Source organism: Anomaloglossus baeobatrachus, chromosome 1, assembly GCF_048569485.1.
Source record: "Anomaloglossus baeobatrachus isolate aAnoBae1 chromosome 1, aAnoBae1.hap1, whole genome shotgun sequence".
Lineage (NCBI taxonomy): Eukaryota > Metazoa > Chordata > Amphibia > Anura > Aromobatidae > Anomaloglossus > Anomaloglossus baeobatrachus.
Genome location: NC_134353.1, coordinates 264,747,247 through 264,771,649, shown reverse-complemented (window position 1 = coordinate 264,771,649; position 24,403 = coordinate 264,747,247). Strand labels below are relative to the sequence as shown.

Genomic DNA, 24,403 nt, shown 5'->3' with positions numbered 1-24,403 from the left:
TTGCACATAACTTTCTGTCTTGGTTCTATTTGTTGTTTTAGTGCCTTTTGTTACCTACTATATCCTAAGATTACAACTTTTTATTACTAATTTTTTTCCACAGCTGCCTAATACTTTTGCACAATACTGGACATATTCGCAAATTCAATTTACCCTTCTATTCCATTTGTAATCTATTAGACCTGATGAAAATTAATAACTCTCTGATGTTTTTGAAAGTTTAAATCAATCTCTTATTTCCTGGAAAAATAGGAAGTTAGTTAGAGTTTAAAAACACCGGATTGGCCAGTGTGAAAATTGCAAGAATTTTATTTTTAATACAGATAGTGATATAAAAAAATTGACAAAAAAGTAAAAAACTTGCATGTAACAAAAAAAAACAATTTAAACAATAGGACATTTTCTAATCATAGTTTCCCTTTAAAGTTTTGCACTATGAGCCACAATTTGCATAATTTCAGAAATTGAAATTATTGTAAGAAATAAAGTTGGTAAGAGATGAGATTACTAACAGAAGTTATTACATACTCATTAGATGTTTCAGTGCAAAAGACATGGTCAGAGACTGTTTATTGTTGCTAATACACGTGTTGCTTCCTGAAACAACAGGAGTCTAAAAAAGCCCTAGTAGCCAGTGTGAAAATTACAAGATGTCTTTTTTTATTTTTAATAAAGATTGTGATATAGGAGAAAACATTTTTTAACAAAAATGAAAACATATCTAAAAACCTGATATTTACTAAAATTGAAGAAAGGTAAAAAGGTGCATCTAGAAAAACTGGTTGAAAAAAAACTGGTTAACCCATTCAGCCCTCGGCGAGGTTCCGTTTTTTGTTTTTTCTTCCCCTTCTTCCAAGAGCCATAACTTTTTTATTGTTCCGTAATATAGCTATATGATGGCTTGTTTTTTTGCCAAATAAGTTGTACTTTTGAATGAAACCATTCATTCTGCCCCATATTGTACTGGGACACGGAAAAAAAATTCCAAGGGCGGTGAAATTGCAAGAAAAACGGCAATTTCATAATTGGTTTTTAAGTTTTTGATTTACCATGTTCACTACCATATTTTTCAGACTATAAGATGCACTGGACCATAAGACGCACCCTGGTTTTAGAGGAGGAAAATAGGAAAATAAAATTTTAAGCAAAAAATGTGGTCATGACACACTGTTATGGGGAGAGGATCTGCTGCTGACCACTGTTATGGAGGTAATGTCCCCAAATTCTCTATTAAGGTATCCCATCCTGGTAATGATCCTCCTGCGTTGTATATGATCCCCATCCTTGAATATATATGTCCCTCATCCAGGTATATGCCCACATCCTGATATGTGCCCCACTCCTGCTATATACCCCATCCTGATAAATACCCCCATCCTGATATGTGCCCCAATCCAGCTATATACCCCCATCCTGATAACTACCCCACCCTGATATGTGCCCCAATCCTGCTATATAACCCCATCCCGATAAATACCCCCATCTTGATAAATACCCCCATCCTGGTAAATACCCCCATCCTGATATGTACTCCAATCTTGCTATATTCCCCATCCTGATAAATACCCCCATCCTGATATGTGCCTCAATTCTGCTATATACCCCCATCCTGATAAATGCCCCCATCCTGATATGTGCCCCAATCCTGCTATATACCCCCATCCTGATATGTGCCCCAATCCTGCTATATACTCCCATCCTGATAAATACCCCCATCCTGATAAATACGCCCATCCTGATATGTGCCCCAATCCTGCTATATACCCCAATCTAGATAAATACCCACATCCTGATGAATACCCCCATCCTGATATGTGCCCCAATCCTGCTATATGCCCCCATCTTGATAAATACCCCGATCCAGGTATATGCCCCGTATCCTGTGGCGCACAAAAAAATAAGTACTTATACTCAACTTTCCTCGCTCCACTCAACATCACTCGACTTCCTGTCTGTGCCAGCAGCAGTGCCGCTGACCTGTGTGTAGCCATGCGTACAGCGATGACGTCATCGCTGTGTGCACCGCTCTTCACACACATCAGCGGGCAGGCTGACAGGAGGACATCATGATGCTGCAGGGATCGGTGGCCGGTGAGTATACTTATTCACTGCCCCCCACACTGATGATGATGCGCAGGGGGGGCAGTGAATATAGCCACACATGATCACTCCAGGCTGTAGTTGCCAGGGATGATCACGCAGGCCGGCTGTTAATTATGCGCGCACCCCCCACCCATCATCCCGCCCACCTGTCAGCGCCGGCTTCAGTGCTGAGAGATGATGGGCGTCGAGATGCAGTGCATGTGAAAAGAGATAATGAGCAGGCCCACGTGGTCACGGTAGGCACTGCTAAAGCCTGCTCACGCCGCCGATGACCCGCTCCACCACCACCACCACAGCCCCCCTTCACCGCAGCCATTGGACTATAAGATGCACCCCGCACTTTCCCCAAAAATTTGTGGGAGAAAAATTGCGTCTTATAGTCCGAAAAATACGGTTCTGGTAAAACTGATCTGGCAATATGGTTCCTCAGATTAATATGAGTTTGTAGATTCCAAACTTATAAAGTTTTACTTTTCCCTAAGTGGTAAAAAAAAATAATTTAGAAGTCTATAAAAAAAAATAAAAACAATAAAAATTAATTGCGCTGTTGTTGCCACTTTTCAAGACCCGTAGCATTCTCATTTTTCAGGATCTGGGGCTGTGATTACAAGGAATTATAGAGAGAAATGTGCTGCCCAATGTCAGAAAGCTTGGTCTCAGTCGCAGGTCATGGGTCTTGCAACAGGATAATGACCCAAAACACACACCTAAAAACACCCAAGAATGGTTATGAGGAAAACATTGCACTATTCTGAAGTGGCCTTCTCTGAACCCCAACCTAACTCCTATTGAGCATCTTAGGAAAGAGCTGAAACATGCTGTCTGGAAAAGGCAACGTTCAAACACGAGACAACTGGAGCAGTTTGGTCTTGAGGAGTGGCCAAAATACCTGTCAAGAAGTGCAGAAGTCTCGTTGACAGTTACAGGAATCGTTCAATTGCAGTGATTGCCTCAAAAGGTTGTGCAACCAAATATTAACCCCTTCATCCCGGGCGATTTTCCCTTTTTCCATTTTTTTTTTCTTTGCTCCCCTTCTTCCAGGAGCCGTAACTTTTTTATTTTTCCGTCAATCTTGTCATATAAGGGCTTGTTCTTGTGGGACGAGCTGTACTCTTAAATGAAAGTGCAATTGCACAATAGTTTTTGGGATATTTTATTCATCATGTTCACTATATAAAACTGATGTGTTGGTATGATGTCTCAGGTCAGTACGAGTTTGTAGACACCAAACATGTTTAGGTTTACTTTTATCTAAAGGGTTAAAAAAATTCACAAGGTTGTCCAAAAAAAGTGGTGTACTTTTTGCGCCATTTTCTCAAACCCGTAGCGTTCTCATTTTTCAGGATCTGTGGCTCGATAACGGCTTATTTTTGGTGTCTCGAGCTGACGTTTTAACGGTACCATTTTTGAGCAGCTACTATGTTTTCATCGCCTGTTATTGCATTTCGCACAAAATTTGAGGCTACCAAAAACCGTAATTTTGACGTTCGGAATTTTTTTACCGCTACGCCGTTTACCAATCAGATTAATTGATTTTATATTTTGATGGATCGGGCGTATCTGAACGTGGCAATACCAGATATGTGTATATTTTTTATTTTTTTAACCCTTTAATTTTCAATACAAAAACAGAAAAGCTCACCATAAGAGAAGTCTGCCTGTATATATCCTTGTGAGATATCGTCCACTGGATCCAAGCAGAATGTAAGAAAGCTAGCCGCACAGAAGGGTAATCCACATGAGGGAAAAAATCCGCTGGGAATCCGTGGCAACATTAAAATGTAACTTTTTAAGGCAATTTATGGTTTCAATCTCCCTCCATCAGCAACAAAGCCAGACAGGCTTACGTTTTGCCCTAAATGTAAGAGTAGTGGAACGGATCTCCTTCACGGGTTGTGGTCCTGGCCCCATTTGAGTCCATTATGGTCACAGATCACAAGTTGTACACAAAAGGTGTGGGGTCTTGAAGTTCGGCTCTCACCTGGGTTCGCTCTTTTTCACCATTGGGAGGAGGGGAACGATATTAAAGGGAAGATGACTAACCCAGCCAGACTTATACATGTGATACTTCTGGCAGCCAAGAGAGCGATACTTAATAAATGGTTGGAGTCTAGGGTCCCCGCGATTGAAGAGATCTTGGGTCAGCTCATGTATCTTATTGAAATAGAAGGATTGGATGCAGAAAAGAGGGCGGATAGAATACGACAGCACTTTAACAAATGGAAGAAATTCATATTGGCCTATTGTACTCGGGAGGAGATAGTCAGGATTATGTCACCTTTCAAGGACACAGTCTGGTATCATACCGAAAAATTGAAGGATACATTGGATGGCCTGGAGGTGGGGGAGGAAAGGCCGAAAGGTGACTAAAAGTAACCAAGTTGGGCGAGGAGGAAATAACCAATTTTGAGTGGGACTTCTTTATTCTATGTCATTACCATGTTCATAAGGGTTAAATAGAGGGGAATGATAAGTATGTTGGGCTAAGGCGTCGCTGCCTTCCTTTGCTTTACCTTGCCATGTTACGGTTATTGATTCTAAAAATTGGTATGGAATTTGTGATGATCAAACAGGACAATGTAATGTTTTTGAATTGAATTTTCAATGCTGAATTCGTTTATGCCAGTGTTATGTTATTGAAAAATTTGAATAAAAATATAGTTAAAAAAAATCTTAACTTTTAATATTATTTTTTCTTAAAATATTCATAATGCACTATCATTATTGACATCATAAGTGGTTGTATGAAAACAACGCATTTCGGCAGCGATGCCTAGAAGGCATCGCTGCCGAGATGCGTTGTTTTCATACAACCACTTATGATGGCAATAATGATAGTGCCAGTGTTATGACTATTTTAAGAAAAAATAATATTAAAAGTTAAATTTTAATGTTGCCATGGATTCACAGCGGATTTTTTTCCTCATGTGGTTTCATTTTCAATGGGCCCAATGGGGGGGTAATTTGAACTTTTAGGGGTTTTTTTTTATTTTCCCTTTTTTTAATTTTACTAGTACCCCTACGGGACTATAACGATCAGCTGTCTGATCGCTCTTCCATTTCTCCAGATCACAGCTACACGGCTGAGATCTTAAGAAAAGCTGCTTTACTCTCACACACTGCCCTCTGCCAGCAGTGAGAGAAAGTGACTCATGGTAGCTACAGGAGTCATCACATGACCCTGTGCTACCATGGCATCCAACGGTAGTCACGTGATCACGTCACGTGACTTCCGTTGGGGCTGGGTAAGTTATGCTTATGGCAGCACGCTGATACATCTCGCTGTCAAATTTTGGCAGCGAGATGTAAGGGGTTAATAGGCGCGGGTGGAACGCGATTCCACTTGCGCCTAGCAGGCACACATGTCAGCTGTTGAAATGAGCTATGTGCGCGGATCGCCGCGGACTGCTGACGGCAGCCCGCGTGGATTGGCCTCACACGATCCATGACGTACCCAGTACATTATGTGTCGTAAAGAGGTTAAGTTAAGGAGGGTGCCATCATTTCTGTCCAGGCCGATTTCATGAGTTTTTGTTTTTTTTTAAATTCTCTGGAAGCATGGTTGAAAAGCAACGTCTGACTTTCATTTGTTCATTTTCATACATCTTTTATTTATTATTACTTTTGTCAGATTCAAGTTATTTCTGTGACCAATCTGGGTTTTTCTTTCATTAAACGAGGGGTACCAACAATTTTGACCAGGTGTGTACCTTTTCCATCCAACCTTATTGAAATCTACATGCACATATTGTGCGCTAAACTCACTGACATCATTTTTTACTGCCATACAGGGTGTTGTTCTACCTATATTTTAGTATCACTAGCTCATAGCATTCCCTCTCAAACATGGTGTCACTGCCCCCTATAGGCTGGTGACTATGTGCTGTATGGATTTGGTGCCTGTGGTGATTTCCCACCTGTTTCTTTTTTCTTGACATGTGAATCCTCCTGATGTTTTGGACGCCGGTGTGGGTGGCACCTTCCTACATATATTTATATTATATATAAATATATATATATATATATATATATATATACCGTATTTTTCGCTTTATAAGACGCACTTTTCCTCCCCAAATTTTGGGAGGAAAATGGGGGGTGCGTCTTATAAAGCGGTAGCGGGGGGGGGTCCTGTCTGAGGCGATCGGGCGGGTGCCTGTGGCTGCATGCAAGCGGCCGGGTACCTGTACTTGCATGCAGCGGCAGCCGGGTACCCGTGGCTGTGTGCGGGCGGCAGCGGGTGCTGTGTGGGGTCGGCAGCCAGGTACCTGTGCTTGCATGCGGTGGCAGATGGGTACCCATGGCTGTGTGCGGGCGGCAGCCGGGTGCTGTGTGCGAGCGGCAGTCGGGTGCCCTTGCAGGTACCCGGCTGCCGCCCTCACACAGTCAATCATCTGCCGCCCGCACACAGCCATGGGTACCCGGCTGCCACCGCACGCAAGCACAGGTACCCGGCGGCTTGTACGCAGAGTGGGCGGGCAGCCTGCTGGCTGCCACTCTGTGCATGCGGGGCGGGCGGCTGTGCAGCTTACCAGTTGTCCGCGGTCCCACTTTCAAATGATGGCGCCGGTGGAGCTCTTGGATGAGAGCTCCATCTGCGCACGCGCTGCTCCGGGAGTCAGCGCGTGCGCAGATGGAGCCCTTGGATGAGAGCTCCATCTGCGCATGCGTCGCTCCGGGCGCCATTACTTGAATCGGGACCGCGGACACACTCCACCACTGAGCCGTAGCCGCCACTCCCACCACTGAGCCGCCGCCGCCGCTGTCACCACTGAACCGGGACCGCGGACACACGCCACCACTGAGCAGTCCCTGCCGCTGCCACCACTGAGCAGTTGCCGCCGCTCCCACCACTGAGCCGCCGCCGCCGCTGCCACCACTGAACCGGGACCGCGGACACACGCCACCACTGAGCAGTCCCTGCCGCTGCCACCACTGAGCAGTTACCGCCGCTCCCACCACTGAGCCGTCGCCGCCACTCCCACCACTGAGCCGTCGCCGCCGCTGCCACCACTGAACCGGGACCGCGGACACACTCCACCACTGAGCAGTCCCTGCCACCACTGAGCAGTCGCCGCTGCCACCACTGAACCGGGACCGCGGACACTCACTGCACCGGCCTGCTGCACGGCTCACACGCCACGGCTGCTGCCGCCACCACGGACCCCACGGATCCTGCCACCGCGCCTGCAACCACGGACGCCACGGCACCTGCAACCACGGACCCCGCTGCCACTGACCTGCCGCGCCTGCCAGCACAACCTGTGCCTCCTGTGACCCCGCTTCACCACCACTGCTGCCCCCCTCCGGTAAGAGAACACCGGAGTATAAGACGGACCCCATTTTTCTTTTTTTTACCTTTTTTATGTCTAAGTTTGGGGTGCGTCTTATATTCCGGTGCGTCTTATAAAGCGAAAAATACGGTATATAATTATATATTTATTTGTTATGCTCTCTCGGATTGGAGAGACCATTACCTGTGATAAATAACTTTTTATGCACTTTATATATGTTTCATAGTATCATAGTTTTTAAGGTTGAAGGGAGACTCTAAGTCTATCTAGTTCAACCTGTAGCCTAACATGTTGATCCAGAGGAAGGCAAAAAAACCCCAATGTGTCAAATAAGCTCCAATGGGGAAAAAAATTCCTTCCTGACTCTACATACGGCAATCAGACTAGTTCCCTGGATCAACACCCTGTCATAAAATCTAATATACATAACTGGTAATATTATATTTTTCAAGAAATGCGTTCAGGCTCTGCTTAAATTTTACTAGTGAATCCCTCATTACAACATCATACGGCAGAGAGCTCCATAGTCTCACTGCTCGTACAGTAAAGAATCCTCATCTGTGATTATGATTAAACATTCTTTCCTCAAGACTTAGCGGATGCCCCCTGTTCCAGTCGCAGGCCTAGGTGTAAAGAGATCTTTGGAAAGGTCTCTGTACTGTCCCCTCATATATTTATACATTGTGATTAGATCCCCCTAAGCCTTTGTTTTTCCTAACTAACTAACCCCAAGTTTAATAACCTGTCTTGGTATTGCAGCCCCCCCCCATTCCTCTAATAATCTAGGTCGCTCTTCTATCTACCTGTAAGATTATGCTATTTATAACCTTCTATACTTTTGCTAACAAGAAATGCATCCATTCCTCTCTTAAATTCATTCAGTGAGTTGGCCATCACCACTTCCTCAGGAAGAGAGTTCCAGAGCCTCACTGCTCTTACCGTGAAGAACCCTCTTCTATGCTGATGTAGGAATTTTCTTTCCTCCAATCGAAAAGAATGCCCCCTTGTTCTTGTCATAGTCCTTGGTACAAACAGATCATGGGAGAGATCTCTATATGGCCCTCTGATATATTTGTACATATTTATTAGGTCTCCCCTAAGTCTTCTCTTTTCTAGAGTAAATAGACCTAATTTTGATAACCTTTCCGTGTATTGTAATGCACCCATTCCATTTATTATTTTAGTAGCCCGCCTCTGAACCCTTTCAAGTTCAGTAATGTCTTTCTTCAGCACCGGCGCCCAAAATTGCACACAATACTCCAAGTGTGGTCTGACTAGTGATTTGTACAGAGGGAGAATGATGTTTTCATCTCGTGCCCCCAGACCTCTTCTAATGCATCCCATCACCCTATTTGCTTTGGTGGCTGCTGCCTGACACTGGGCACTCCAATTTAGATTCTTATTCACTAAGATGCCTAAGTCTTTTTCCATGTCTGATTTCCCCAGCAGTTTCCCATTTAGTAAGTAATCGTAGCATCTGTTTCTCCTTCCCATGTGCATAACCTTACACTTATCTGTGTTAAACCTCATTTGCCATTTTTCAGCCCAATTCTCCAATTTACTCAAATCCATCTGTAGTTGCAAACTGTCCTCCTTTGTGTTAACTACCTTACATAGTTTTGTATCATCTGCAAATACTGATATTTTACTCTGTAAACCATCCACCAGATCATTAATAAATATATTAAATAGTAGGGGGCCCAATACAGACCCCTGTGGCACCCCACTAGTAACCCTGGCCCAATCTGAGTATGCACCATTAATAACCACTCTTTGTTTTCTACCACTAAGCCAGCTACCTACCCATCTACACACATTTGTCTATAAATCATTTACATTGTTTCTCTAATTTATGCTTATATTGTATGTTCTACATTGAATAATGTTTGTAAGATATCCCCATATATCACTGTAACGTACTTAATTGATTGACTTATGCTATTATGCTAATACTTATACCTATCCACACCGGTCTGTTACACTTTATGAATAGTGGTGGGCAGACTGTAAAAGTCCTGATCCGCGCAGTTGAGCTGTCACTGAGGTTACTCGCGGCCAACGCTGAATACAGCTGATCGTGCTATTGCCTTCATTAGCTGCGTGGAGCTGACAGGAGCGGCGGTGTCTTCTGCAGCTCCGGTCACCTTCATGCAGCAGAGCTGGATGCGACGCTGGAGGTCCGTGGATTACGCCGGACATGGAGGGCTTTTTCGGGCTTATAAAATTGGTGAACCAGGCAATTTGTTAGTGGTTTTTTTTCTAATAAAGGATTGATTGGGTGTGTGTGTTTATTTACAGTAATTTACAGATTAATCATGGAAGGTATCTCGGGGAGACGCCTGACATGATTAATCTAGGACTTATTGTCAGCTATGGGCTGCCAATAACTCCTTATTACCCCGATTTGCCAACGCACCAGGGCAAATCGGGAAGAGCCGGGTACAGTCCCAGAACTGTCGCATATAATGTATGCGGCAATTCTGGGCGGCTGCTGACTGATATTGTTAGGCTGAGGGGCTCCCCATAACGTGGGGCTCCCCATCCTGAGAATACCAGCCTTCAGCCTTATGGCTTTATCTGGCTGGTATTAAAATGGGGGGGGGACCGCACGCCGTTTTTTTTAATCATTTATTTATTCTACTGCACAGTATAGACACGCCCACCGGCTGCTGTGATTGGGTGTAGTGAGACAGCTGTCACTCAGCGTGGGGGGCGTGTCTGACTTCAACCAATCACAGGCGTCTGTGGGTGGGGAAAGCAGGGAATACGAGATTGATTAATGAGCGGCCGGCATATTCAAAGTAATTATTGCTGCGTATTCTCTGCACAGCTGTTCCTCGCCGCGCTGGTAATCGGGGAGCGGTAAGTATGAGAGAGGGCTGCTAACTTCAGTCACTCGGGAGATTAGCGGTCACTGGTGAATCCTTCACAGGTGACCGCTAATCAGTACGCGGCACACAGACAGAGCCGTGGCATGACACTGAAGTCGGGTGAAGTTCACCCGCGTTCATTCTCATCGCGCAACTCTGTCTGATGTCAGCCGACATGTATCAACGACATTGTGCAACACACAAACGGACAATCCACACGGACATTCCACGTACACATACACGGGCATTTTACACACAAACACGGACATTTTACACATACACACGGCTCGCATACGCCATCACACGCATGCCATAAGTACCAGAGAAACGCCCCAAAAAAAACGGAACACGGACCCGAAAAACGGACCGTAAGACACGTACGTTTTTTTTGCGGAAGTGTGTTTTAGGCCTAAGACATATTTTCAGTTGTTTCACACTTTTTTGTTAAGTATTTCATTCCACATGTGGAATAGTATATAGTTTTGATGCCTTCAATTTGAATCTATAATTTTCAGAGTCATGAAAATAAAGAAAACTCTTTGAATGAGGTGTGTGTGTCCAAACTTTTGGTCTGTACTATATATATATATATAATCACATAATATTAAGTACAGCCTACCTGGCACATACCAAACCTTCAAGATAAAAAATCAAAGCATCTCCCTGAGAGCACGAGGCATGGGTTATCTCTCTAACCTTTATCTCCTTTAAGATTCCGTCACACATAACGAGATCGCTAGCGAGATCGCAGCTGAGTCACGGTTTCTGTAGCAGTAGCGATCCCATTAGCGATCTTGTTATGTGTGACACCTACCAGCGATCAGGCCCCTGCTGTGAGATCTCTAGTCCTTACAGAATGGTCCAGGCCATTTTCTTCAAAGGTGATGTCCTGCTGGGCAGGACACATCGCTGTGTTTGACACTTTGTGACAGGGTCACAGTGACTGCTGAGATCGTTATACAGGTCGCTACTGAGACCTGTATTGTTCCTGCATCGCTGGTAAGATCTGACTATGTGACATCTCACCTGCGACCTCCCAGCGACTTACCAGCGATCCCTATCAGGTGGCATCGTTTTCAGGATCGCTGGTAAGTCATCGTGTGTGACTGGGCCTTAAGGCTAGGTTCATATTTCCGTTGTTTTGCATTAGTCACATGCGTTGCTTGACGCTTGTGACTGATGCGTTGTACAACGGGTGACAAGAATTGGAATTCATTGTCACGAGAAAGCGGATTCTGTTGTAAAACGAGTGATCGTTCACAATAGCCAGCCTCCAGCTTTTGAGAGCGATCAGCTGATCTCCCGGCCACCGGTTATTGTGAGCGATCAGCTAATCTCCCGGCCGCCGGCTTTTGAGAGCTATCAGATGATCTCCCGGCGGCCGGCTATTGTGAACGATCAGCTGATCGCTCTCATTAGCCGGCCGCCGGGAGATCAGCTGATCGCTTACAGAAGCCGGGTGATCAGCTGATCATTCGGCCACCGCGAGAGAGCATGCGCAGCGAAATCAAAAGGATTACGCGGCTCAAAAAACGCTACATGCTGCGTTCCCGCCGCCCGACGGTCAGTCCTTCCACGACTGATCAGTCGGGCGGCGGATGCAACGCAAGGGCATCAGTCACAATCCGCCGCTCATACAAGTCTATGGGAAACAACGGAATCCGCCAAATGGATTGCGTTATCAGAGCGCGGATTGTGACTGATCATAAACAACAGAAATGTGAACCTAGCCTAAGCCCATAGTGGAGACGTTTCGGTTCCAGCCTGTGAGCCCTTTTGCAGGCTTGCTAGAGGGTCACATGTTGGAGCCGAATCTTCTCCACTATGTGCTTAGAGATAGCCTGTGCCTTGTGCTCTCTCTCGGTGAGCTGTAGACTTGTTTTCTATCTACATAAATGTTGGCTGGATGGGCAGATGACAGCAGTAATGCAGAGATGTTCTGGGTTTTCTATCCAGAAGTACAATATACTGGAAACTTTCCCAACTTTCTTCTCCTATTCTGGTCCCGGGCGGGGGGAATGTCTGCTGGCCGGCAGCTGCCTCCTGCCCGCCTCACCCCGGCTGCCTCCTGCCCGCCTCACCCCCGGCTGCCTCCTGCCCGCCTCACCCCCGGCTGCCTCCTGCCCGCCTCACCCCCGGCTGCCTCCTGCCCGCCTCACCCCCGGCTGCCTCCTGCCCGCCTCACCCCCGGCTGCCTCCTGCCCGCCTCACCCCCGGCTGCCTCCTGCCCGCCTCACCCCCGGCTGCCTCCTGCCCGCCTCACCCTCGGCTGCCTCCTGCCCGCCTCACCCCCGGCTGCCTCCTGCCCGCCTCACCCCCGGCTGCCTCCTGCCCGCCTCACCCCCGGCTGCCTCCCGCCCCGCCTCACCCCCGGCTGCCTCCCGCCCCGCCTCACCCTCGGCTGCCTCCCGCCCCGCCTCACCCTCGGCTGCCTCCTGCCCGTCTCAGCTGCCTCCCGCCCCGCCTCACCCCCGGCTGCAGCCCGCACACGCGTGTCTCGCTGCCCCCCGTCCCGGCCCCGCTATTGGCTACGCGCCTCACTATTCATTAATAAAATTAGCGGCACGCTTCAGCCGAGCGGGAGCCACCAATCAGCAGGCGGGGAGCGGAGGATACCAAGAGGGGCGGGGCCTAGAACAACAGCGCTGTGCGCCAGGAGTGAGAAGTGGCGAGGATGAGGGATGCTGAGGAGAGTAATCCGGGCGGGGAGGGGGCGCTGTGCCCCGGGGCAGCTCTGATTGTACCGGGCTGTATATAAGGCTATGAGAAGGGTCGTGTGCCAGACACACAGCCGTCCAGCCACAGCAGCCTCACCTCAGCAATACGCGTGCCAGGAGAGCGGAGCCCTCAGCATCACCTCAGCCCAGCGCAGGACGCGTGCCAGCAGAGCCCTCAGCCTCACCTCAGCCGCAGGTCAGTGCCTCAGTGGTGGGACCACAGGGGGCGGAGGAGCGGCGCTGCATGTAGCAGAGCCCAGCCGGCCACTACTAGTTTTCCCAGGGATTTCAGGAAGAATTCCTGCAGTTATGTACTACTAGCCTGCAGGGAAGAAATGACAAGCTCTGCCACATCTGTGTGTCTGGTGCAGTCTTGTAACATGGCTCTGCTACATCTGTGTGTCTGGTCCTGTCCTGTAACATGGCTCTGCTACATCTGTGTATCTGGTCTAGTCCTGTAACATGGCTCTGCTACATCTGTATATCCGGTGCAGTCCTGTTACATGGCTCTGCTACATCTGTGTGTCTGGTGCAGTCCTGTAACATGGCTCTGCTACATCTGTATATCCGGTGCAGTCCTGTTACATGGCTCTGCTACATCTGTGTGTCTGGTGCAATCCTGTAACATGGCTCTGCCACATCTGTGTATCTGGTCCTGTCCTGTAACATGGCTCTGCTACATCTGTATATCCGGTGCAGTCCTGTTACATGGCTCTGCTACATCTGTGTGTCCGGTGCAGTCCTATAACATGGCTCTGCTACATCTGTGTCCGGTGCAGTCCTGTAACATGGCTCTGCTACATCTGTGTGTCCAGTGCAGTCCTGTAACATGGCTCTGCTACATCTGTGTGTCCGGTGCAGTCCTGTAACATGGCTCTGCTACATCTGTGTGTCCAGTGCAGTCCTGTAACATGGTTCTGCTACATCTGTATATCCGGTGCAGTCCTGTAACATGGCTCTGCTACATCTGTGTGTCCGGTGCAGTCCTGTAACATGGCTCTGCTACATCTGTGTGTCCAGTGCAGTCCTGTAACATGGCTCTGCTACATCTGTATATCCGGTGCAGTCCTGTAACATGGCTCTGCTACATCTGTGTGTCCGGTGCAGTCCCATAACCTGGCTCTGCTACACCTGTGTGTCTGGTGCAGTCCTTTAACACAGCAGTCCTACATCTGTATATCCGGTGCAGTCCTGTAATGCAGCTCGGCTACATCTGTGTCTGGTGGAGTCCTGTAACGTGGCTCTGGTGCAGTCCTGTAACTCGGCACTGCTACATCTGTGTGTCCGGTGCAGTCCTGTAACTCGGCACTGCTATATCTGTGTGTTCAGTGCAGTCCTGTCTCTTCTGTGTGATGCCATGTCCTGGCACAGGGGTATAATGCCATGTCTCTCTTCTTACAGAATGGTATTGGTAAAGAGCGAGTACACAGAAGAGGCGATGTCGTCACCTTGCTCCATGTCTACCTCCAGTCTGTCATCGCAGCCCTGCACCTCTGATGATGAGCAGCAGTTCACACCTAGCCTACAATCAGAAGATGGACTAATGGGCACGGATGCCAGTAAGAAGCCCAGGCGTAACCGTACCCGCAACAATAAAAATGGGGAGGTCGTCTTGAAGATCAAAAAAACCCGCCGCCTGAAAGCTAATAATCGGGAAAGAAACCGCATGCACCACCTGAACTCTGCACTGGATGCTCTGAGGGAAGTGCTGCCCACCTTTCCTGAGGATGCCAAGCTCACCAAGATAGAGACTCTGCGCTTTGCGCACAACTACATCTGGGCGCTGTCCGAGACCCTACGCCTGGCAGACCAAGTACATGGCTGCACCGCTGCTTCTGGGCTTATCCATGACTCCCCTCCATCTCCCAGCCCTTCTGCTTCCTCATGGAGCTGCACATCCTCTCCCTCTTCTTCCCGCAGCTCCCTGTCCCCTGCCAGCTCCACCTCAGACATCCTAGACTACTGGCAACCTGCTGATCGCCACTTACATGGAGCCCTCACCCAGCAAAACCTCCCTTACCTGATCACCAAATAGCTCTGAATGACCATTGTACATATGCTGGGACTGATTGAAGGGTTATATGGGGCAAGGATGTGAGTCCCACGTGTATAAACCCTATGGGGGGAAAGGTGAAATAGGAGTCCTCCAGATGCCGAAGAGATGTTCTTACTGGTGGAGTGGAGAAAGCACAAGCCGCACGACAGAACTGTGACCGTGATAGTAATCAGGGCTAAGGAATCCCTTATGTCAGAGTCTAGGTTAGCCAAAAAGTTCCCAAAACAACTCAAATCCATCTTATGAGCCCAGGGGATAATCAGCTGTTAGTAGATGGGGGTCTTGACCCTCATGTCTATAGATAAGGGGGACTCTGCTGCATCTGTTTATTTCCCACTGCTTGGAGATTGTTGTGGGAATTTCATGCCAGTCCGAACTTTCCCTCTGACTTGCACTTCGTTCACTTTGCCAGATTTCGTCACAATACCTTTTTGTTCTGTCATTCTATCTGCCCATTTCCATCTGTCCGCTATGATTTATTTGTAAAAAAAAATGTTGCTTGCCAGAGGGCCAGGTTAGAAGTCATTGTATAATTTGTAAGCTATTGTACCCTTTGAATGGAAGCGTGAAAATTTAGGCTGAACTCACTGAGAAAAGAAGAAAATGTGAAAAAGAGGGGAAAATGGAAAGGGAGGTTTCCTTCATACATTATTTATCTGTGCATTCAGAGGAAGAGGAGCCCCTATTCTTCCAGAAGATTAAATGAGGGCAGCAGACGAGGAGGATCACTGTGATCAGATACATGTGTTCACTTTTATTTATTACAGAGGATGATTTCACGGAGTATATGTATTATTTTTGGTATTATTTTTGTATATTTGAAAGAGTTTATTCTAGAATGTATTTACAACAAGACAAACAGATCTTGTCTTTATAATTATTAAATAAAATATCTAATTTTTCTAACCTGTGTCCATCCCTTTTCCTTTATATTCTGCGGCATTGTGTAACAAGGCGAAACTGTAAAAAAATCAAGTATTTGTTAATTCTAGAAATAAAACAATATTTTCACATATATGTTGCACATAAAGAAAATATCACTAATGATCATATAAAAATAATTTTATTTATATAATATCAACTTTGCAATTATAATATCATTTAGGTCCAAAACAATAGAAACAAATGCTAAAATTATAAAACAGAAAAATTCAACTAAAGAAATCTGGTTATTATGCCACTTTATCACCTTATGGCTGGGTTCACAGGACTCTATCCGCGAAAAACTGTCCCATTATGCTAATCAGACTGTCATCAGAGTGGGATCCATTTTTCTTGGTTGTAGCGAATAAAAAAAAAAAGGTTTCTCCATCTTCTCCATTCTGTAAAAATCGGACCGCATCGGATGTAATTTGGTCCCATTTTTTTTTCCCTTACCCATGGACTTGAATGGCCTAGTACTATTCTCAGAGGTAAACCCTGCATGCTGCGATTTTTATTTATTTTTGTCCCCTCTGATCATTTGGTCTGAGAAATAACTCTGACATGTGCACCGCCTCATTAAACAACATTGGTCCAAGAGTGATCTGTTATTACTTTTTTTGACTGATCGCACTTGGACCGAAAATATGGTAATTTGCATGAGTCCTATGAGTTATCTGTAGTTTAGCTAATGACTAATGGGAAAGCTAAATATCTATAAAAAGATGTTATTAATAAGGATATTTCTGACAACAAACACACTAAATTAATATATATATATATATATATATATATATATATATATACAGTATAGTAATGCAGAAATTGACAAGAAGAATGGTAGAAAGAAAATGTATCAATAATTTCATAGGACCCCAGTGCTAGTAAATAGAACAGGGTAGAAGTGATATTATTATATCAGTTCATATATTTTCATCTAGTTATAATATGCAAAATATTTTAGTGTTATCTTATAAACAGAAACTTATGCCATGTTACAAAGGTCCAATTAAAGATGTCCATTTAACCCCCACCCCCCCAATATTGTTGTTTTTATAAGAGGCCATACATATCAGGTATGCTGTAAATAAACGTTATACACATGAAGTCCAAATGGATAGATCTACAACAATATAAACTTTATTAAAGGAATGTACAAGAATTAGTTTAAAAAGAATGAAGTTGCCAGGATTGGGACTTGCTATGGCTGGGCATTAATTTTCTGGCCATAGTCCTCATTATAAGATATGGCATCCTATGTAGGAACATAGCCATTGTGGGTAAACAATCACTTGGGAGGAGGGAGAAGGTGAGAAAATGAAAGAAATATGCAGGTGTTGGGGTAGGGGATAATTAAAGGGGCCCAGATAAGTATGGAATAAAGGAGTGAAGGGAGGGACGACCTCAGGTCTTGTGGACTTTCTATTTATACCAAATAGAGCTACAAATGTAATTTGAGCTGATGAACGTGTATATATAAAGCACGGCTGGTGACATCTCCCTTGTATTTATTGGGGACTTACATCTTAATTTAATATGCAATGCACCTTGTATCTACCGTATATATATATATATATATATATATATATATATATAATTCATGTGTTTTCAGAAGAAAAAAAAACTAGCCTTAGTTTAGACATCATTTATTCATGTAACATAGCAGTGATCGTCCCTGAAGTCATGGAACAGGCGCAGTATGCATAGAATTAGTATGCTAAATAAAGATGCAAATATACTTAAAGCTTAAATATGGCTAATTAGCCTTCGGCGCTTCTGTATGGGAAAGCACAAGTGTTATGAGCTACCTGCCTCCTACTGAGTGTTCTTTAAACACTTGTCAGTCCTCAGGCTTGTGAATATAGATTGTCTACAGGCAGTGCCCTGCCTGACAAGCTCAATACCCCTGGCAGGACCCAAGTACAAAGCCATTAAATCCACTATGAATAAACACCCCTCCCAAAGCAATTAAAGGCTTCAGAACACAGTGATATCATATAGCAAGCTTCGTTACCAGTAATTGGGGGAATGCTCCAAAGGCCAAAAAAGTTGTGCTTCTATTCAGTTTAATCACAATTATAAATGTTCAATAAAGGGTGAGGCGGATCTGATCATTAATAAATGTTTTTTATCACAAGCACTGAGATGCTGCTAAAGTCAAAAATATTACTACTCTCAGCTTATGGTCTGTACAGGGCACTTAAAGGGAACCTGTCAGGTGCAATATGCACCCAGAACCACGAGCAGTTCTGGGTGCATATTGCTATTCCCTTTCTAACTGTCCCTGTATCTAGTAGCATACATAAAGAGATCTTAAGAATACGTATTTCTAAAGATCCTTTATGACATGCTAATGAGCGCAGGGACTAGTCGCAAGGGCATGCTAACATGCTATTCAATGCCAACTGCCCAGCGTCATCATCGGCAGCGACGCGCGTTCCTGTGTTCGTTGCCTCAGAATGCTGTGCATAGGGTCGATGTGGAGCCCACCTGCAGTAGTCACCCCAGGGACATCACTCCACCTTCAGGGACGCCACAGGATCTTCTTTTGGTATTTCTGGCAACAGGTATGTCAGTTTTGTATATATGAGTCGTGATGCCACTCACGGTTTGCGGTCAGGGATATGGGTGACCGCCACTGCAAATTTAACGAGCGTCTGGGGCTGATGGAGTCTGCAGTCGGATGGTGTGGCCTCCTGTGAGTGAGGCAGGCCCCAGGGGCTCAGGTGTGTAGGACAACAGGTCTCAGAATAACTCAGGCTCAGTCCGGAAAGTCTTTCAACTTGTTTTACTCACTTTTGCTGTTATCGTGAGGTAACCCGGGCAATGCTGAGATAAATCAGGTGGAACCAGGAACTCCTTCAGGCTGACCTGAGGGTAACCATTAACTCGCCTTCCTAGCACTTCTTGTTTTGGATAACCCCTGACTTGAAGTACCGTGGGGTCTATTCAGGGAAATGATCCAATATAGGAAGAAGAAAACGGCACTCACTAGATCTTTGCTGTGCAGGTTGCGGCTTTATTTCAAGCGTGGAGGTTACATGTGAGGAGGGGACTGGTGGGGAGGGAGAGCACGCCGGACACGTCAGACGACGGCCGTTTCGCACTTACACAGTGCTTCAGCTTCAGCTTGTCTCTTCGCTCACGTGCACCCCGGATCAGCATTGATTCATCCTGTATGCTTTGGACTTTACCTTATGGATATGGTTGTTGCTGAGTAGTGCCCTGTTCCCCCTTTCCTGTCCTGCTATCCAGGGAAATCGCTACTGCCTTTTCTCCCCTTTTTGGCCCGTTTGCCAGCAGCATAGACCAGGTGAGATGGCTTCAAGCTCTGTCTCCTTATGGGTTCCTGTGTTGCTGCTGAGGCTCGGACTCAAGATGGTTGGTAAGGTACCTCTAGTTTCCTCACCGGCAGGTTTAGCAGATCAATAAATGGACGGCTACTCTAAGGACCTGTTTCCCGTACATGCCTAGTCACCAGCAGTCCCCATACTTGACTGCCTCTCTTCAGGTATCTTTCTGACTGACTCACTGGTAACCGTTCTCCCCCGCTAATGGCTACTGCACGTGCAGGGTCTGACTAGCGCGTGCATCTCCTAGCAACCACGCTCAATGCTCCCAGACTGGCTCTCCTCCTACTTTCCTGACAGCCTCTGCAACTTAGCTCCCAGCCCCTCCACTACACCCCTTGACAAGAATTGAAGGCTAGTCTCCTCTAGAGACTACCCAAGGGTCCCATCTAATGGTGTGGGAGACCTGGTTGCTATGTGTCTGTGCGTACACACCCCATTCTGGCCTTTGGAATTACCTGGAAGCACTGTCCCAGCATGGGTGCTGTACTCAGTGGTGCCTGACCGGGTCAGGGGTGCCCCAAATGCATATGATCAGAAGTCCCCGGCACTTCTGATCATGCGCACTAGACCTCGCTGAAGCCGAGACGTGTACCCAGGTCAGGCAACTAGTGGTTGGCACATCATCTCTCCCAGTCCAGTGCGGACCAGTCCAATTGGAGCAGAAGTGTTGGAGCAGAGGACGAATTCTGGGGGAAAGCATATCTTCATGTTTCTTTTACCAGCATCTGGTGAGCTGAACACGGAGAAGCCAGCGAGGACATAACATTGTGACTAGTTATCTTAGTGATCTCAGCCATGGACACCATCTTAATATATGTTTCAGAGTAAATTCTATATGTCTGCAATAACAGAGTCAGTTTCTGAGTCATGTTCAAGGTGGTTCATGCAGCAGGAATCAGCTATTAGGTTCCCTTTAACGCCATAAGGACCAAGCCACTTTTGGCCTTGAAGGGATGGTCTTAAACTAATATTGATTTAATCCTAAGCAGCTATTTATTGTAGTAATCTAATCTCTTTGCTAATACACGTTAATTAAAACGTCCCTACCATTCTCTCCCTAACTACTTTCTTGATTTTTTTTTTACCTACCTCCATTTTGATGATGCTTCATTCGAGAATGCTAGAAAATTCAAATGTCATTTGTAGGCAGAGGTTATGCATGCTGCCACACGCTATATCCCCAACTCGAAACAAAGCTTCGTCAGTGACCTCCGTTTCAGGTGTGTGCTAGTCCCTATTCTACTGAGCATGCATTGGTTCTCAATTCTGACATATGCTCAGTATGAGCTTCCTTCTCACTGTGCACTATTCTTTTCAATGCACAGTGACAGTGCTCCCCCATGCCAGCTCTAATTAGAAGTGACAAGCTGGCAATAGAACGCACTGTCAGCGTGCATTGCAAGCAGATAACTATAGAGCAAAATTAGTCTCATTCTCAAAACATTTGCCCATGAGTGTAGCCAGCCACAGATGTCCTGCATGTGTCCAACATTTATTATACTGTACTGCTAAGGGCTTCCACTAAGCCAATTCCATCATGGCGGTAATATGGGAGCAATGTGATATTATATTTGAAATAGAATCTCAGTCAGCTCTCACATCTATCCGAGGAGGAGTAATGAGCCAAAATCTGGAAAAGGATTTAGATGAATCTAGATGTTGAGAAGGAAGGGGGGTTCTAATATGTTAATTCATGAAAACTTGGTGAGAGTGCAGTCATGATTTATTATTGATAAAATCTAGTGTGAAAGTTGAAAATCTTTGTCTCCCAGAGTCTCCAAAGAGTAGATTGCAGGGATCTGAGAAGGTTCTGTATTTGGAAAAAAGTGGTCTCTCCACCATTGAAAAGCAGGAGAATATGAGATTTCTTTGGGGAAAAGTGACTTGTTCCATACAGTTTTTTTAAGGGTAAGTTGGGAGAGGTCAATTGGTATTTATTTTATTAATACTTTACCTATTGCATTAAAGAGGTTGTCTGCTCTAAAGTGATAAGTTCAGTCACTCTGTGTCACTCTATGTGACTGCAGACCTATGAATCCTCCCAGTGCACACAGTATGCGCTGCGAGAATTCGCCGGTTTCTAAACCTGGAATGGTGGTCACGTGATTGCAATTGTGTGTTATACATGTTCCCAGCCAGTACCTGACTAGTGTGTGCAGCCTCACTCACTACAAGTGTATGCAGTGGACACGTCTGACTAAAAGGTGCAGCTGTCTAGAGGTCGCAACCTCACTCAATACAAGTGTATAGAATAGGCACGTATGACTAGTAGGTGTGGCCTTCTAGTGGGCATGGCCTTGCTCAGTACACTTGTATTGAGTGAGGATACCGTGCCTACTAGTCAGATATGCCTATTCTATACACTTGTATTGAGAGAGGCCACTCCCACTAGTCAGGTTCTGGTCGGGAACATGCATATCGCACAATTACAGTCACATGACCGCCGTTCCTGGCTCAGAAACTGGCAAATCCTTGCAGCAGACAGTGTGTGCACACTGGGAGGATTCATAAGTCTGCAGTCACATAAAGTGAATGAAGGCTTATCATTTTTGATTGGACCACCCATTTAATCAGAAAAAATAGCCTTTGCTATTTAAAAAAAATAAACAATATATTTGTCATTGAGAATTTTCAGAGCATGTTGCATTGTTTGTTTTTTGTTTGTTTTTTCTTTTGGGGTTTTTTTCAGCAGCCTTCTTTAATATACGATGAACCTCTCATCTGATTCATGCTACCCACACCACGTGCAGCATAAGTCAGTTTGGCTGCACAATTGTACCCGGGTATATTTTTCACTGAAATGCCCTGGCACCTCAAAAAGACTGTACTTTAGAGATCTGGTCGAGAATCATAGCCGGAAATTATACTTGTCCAGCAACGCCCCAATTGGCTTTTTCCAGCACTGGTAGAGGTGATTAACAGTTCTCTCTCTCATGTGTGTGTTGTGGACAGGGGCCAGACCACTGCAGAAGGCTGCTTGGATTCGGGTTCGTTACTGTGGCCCGAGTGGTAGCCGGACCCGGGCTCGTGTGGCTGTCCGTCCTCACAACCGTAGAAAGGGTGTATTTACAGGGGAAAAGTTTGTCAGTGATGCCACCCGTGGGTTGCGGTGAGGGTTGGTAGCACTGCCGCTGCCTGGATATGAGACACCCGGGGCTGATGGAGTGGGTAGCAGGATGGTATCCCCTCCACGGGTAGGGGAGGTGTTGTCCCGGGGCTCAGGTGTGCGGGAGAGGATGCTGCGGAGAGTATCATGTAGGGCTGGACTGGGCAAGAATGATGTACTCACAGTTCCAAAGAAGTTCACACAGAGTCCAGTGGTAAACCAAATTGCCAATGACCGGTAACCTTCGGCGGGTGTATTCGGGTCCCACACCCTGATACAGCAAACAGGGTTCCCTTCCACCGGCACTCAGTGTTTGTGTCTTCAACAGGACAACTCCGCTTAAAACGGAGAAGTCCACTCCCGGTAACTTTGTATGTTGGGAGCTGTGGCCCGCAAAATCTGACCCGTGGGATCTCTGTGGGTTCTGGCGGACACCCTATCCCCCGCGTTGGGTTTCCTTTTCGCTCTCTGGGCTTGCTGGTGGGGCTTAAAACCTTCCTCGCCCTAGGGTCCAGGCACCCCGACTGTGCACGGCCTCCGGACCGGATTCCCACTACAACCCTGCCCCGGTCCACTTAAGGTCTTCTGCGACCGAATCTCTGTCGCTGTGTCCCTGTCTGCCGTCTGCCACCTAGTCAGTAGTCCGGTAGTCCAGGGGCCCCAACCCCTGACTCCGCTGTCACTCCACACTGCTCTCTCTTCAACTGTCAACTCTCTTCTGTCTTGTTTCCACCCAGAACACCTCAGGACCCCTAGGTGGGCGCCCCCATCTGCCTGGTCCCGCCCACTGATGTGTCCCTATTGTCATGGGGGGTGACTAGGCTTTGCTGGCTGGTGTTATGTACCTGGGTGTGGGTTTGTGTTGGTATGCCAAGGAGGATGGAGTCGTGCACCTGGAAGATCTGTACAGTCTCTGTGACACCCTGGTTTTGCCAGGGCGTCACATGTGCATAGGAAAAGACCTTTCAAACACCTGCACCAGTGCTGGGAACAACCGAAGGGTGGAGCCAGACCCTACTTATCTCCGACTATAGTTCCTGGCCAGTTCTCTAAATTATATATTTTTTCTGAAATTACCAAGAATTTCAGAGAAAAATACACTTGTTTGCCATCATGCTATGATTCATGTGGTTTAGGCAACATGAATCACATGACAAGTTCCCTTTAAACTGTCTTAGAATATAATTGCTGTAAAAAATGTATCTACAAGATGTGTAATGTCAATACTTACCCTAACTTTTATAAAACGCACTGTGCAAAGTGCAAAACATGTTTGTCAAATGTGACAATAAAGTATTAGTAGAGGTAGAGGAGCTGGTCCCTCATCTCCCCAACTATTCCCCTATGACTTGTAAGCAGGGAGTGTTCAGTGGCTTTAGGAAATTTGAAGGCGCTCAGTCACGAGAGCCCTTGTCTTGGCACACGAGTGCTCTGTGTGTAGCCTATAGTCTAGCATCCAGCCTGATGTCAACTCCCCAGACACCAGCTCTCAGGCCTTTTAATTATTCAAGAGCAATTTTGTCTGTCTCCAGATACACAAAAAAACAATATACTTTGGTAGACGTTTCTCTCCTTGACAAAAAATATGTTTTCTGCTAACGTCCCACACATATTTATTGGGAATTCTCCAAATAAATGACTATGTTTATATTCTAATCCGACACATTGGAACTCTGCATGCAGAAAGCTGGAGGGATCGTCTGGCTGTGCTTTACAGTATACATTGATAAGATTCCTCTTACTGTAAATTAAAAGTCATCTCAAAGTAACCAAGTAGTATGGTGTGTTAACCATATAACAGCATTAGTCTGTGGGCTTAGGACATTTATACACGACCTCTAAAGTGACTGGTTGAAAGAAAATATCCTCATTTTTTCCAAAAATGCACCACTGCTCTCTATATGATTGTGTGTATAAACATCAGAATAAGATGCTTGAACACATTTTTTAATCTTTATTTGTCAATGTACATGGTCACAGTTA

At 45.9% G+C, this 24,403-nt stretch overlaps 1 protein-coding gene across 1 annotated transcript; it reads left to right on the top strand.

Moving 5' to 3' along the window:
- The first annotated feature begins 12,842 nt into the window (after nt 1-12,842).
- On the top strand, nt 12,843-15,894 carry NEUROG2 (neurogenin 2). The gene is made up of 2 exons (XM_075336606.1): nt 12,843-13,180; nt 14,386-15,894. The coding sequence occupies exon 2, from the start codon at nt 14,387-14,389 to the stop codon at nt 15,017-15,019; it is 633 nt and encodes a 210-aa protein (XP_075192721.1). The 5' UTR covers nt 12,843-13,180; nt 14,386; the 3' UTR covers nt 15,020-15,894.
- Nucleotides 15,895-24,403: the final 8,509 nt, after the last annotated feature.

Bases quoted from the DNA above. Each gene is read 5' to 3' on its own strand.
- NEUROG2 (XM_075336606.1), top strand. From the start codon at position 14,387: ATGGTATTGGTAAAGAGCGAGTACACAGAAGAGGCGATGTCGTCACCT.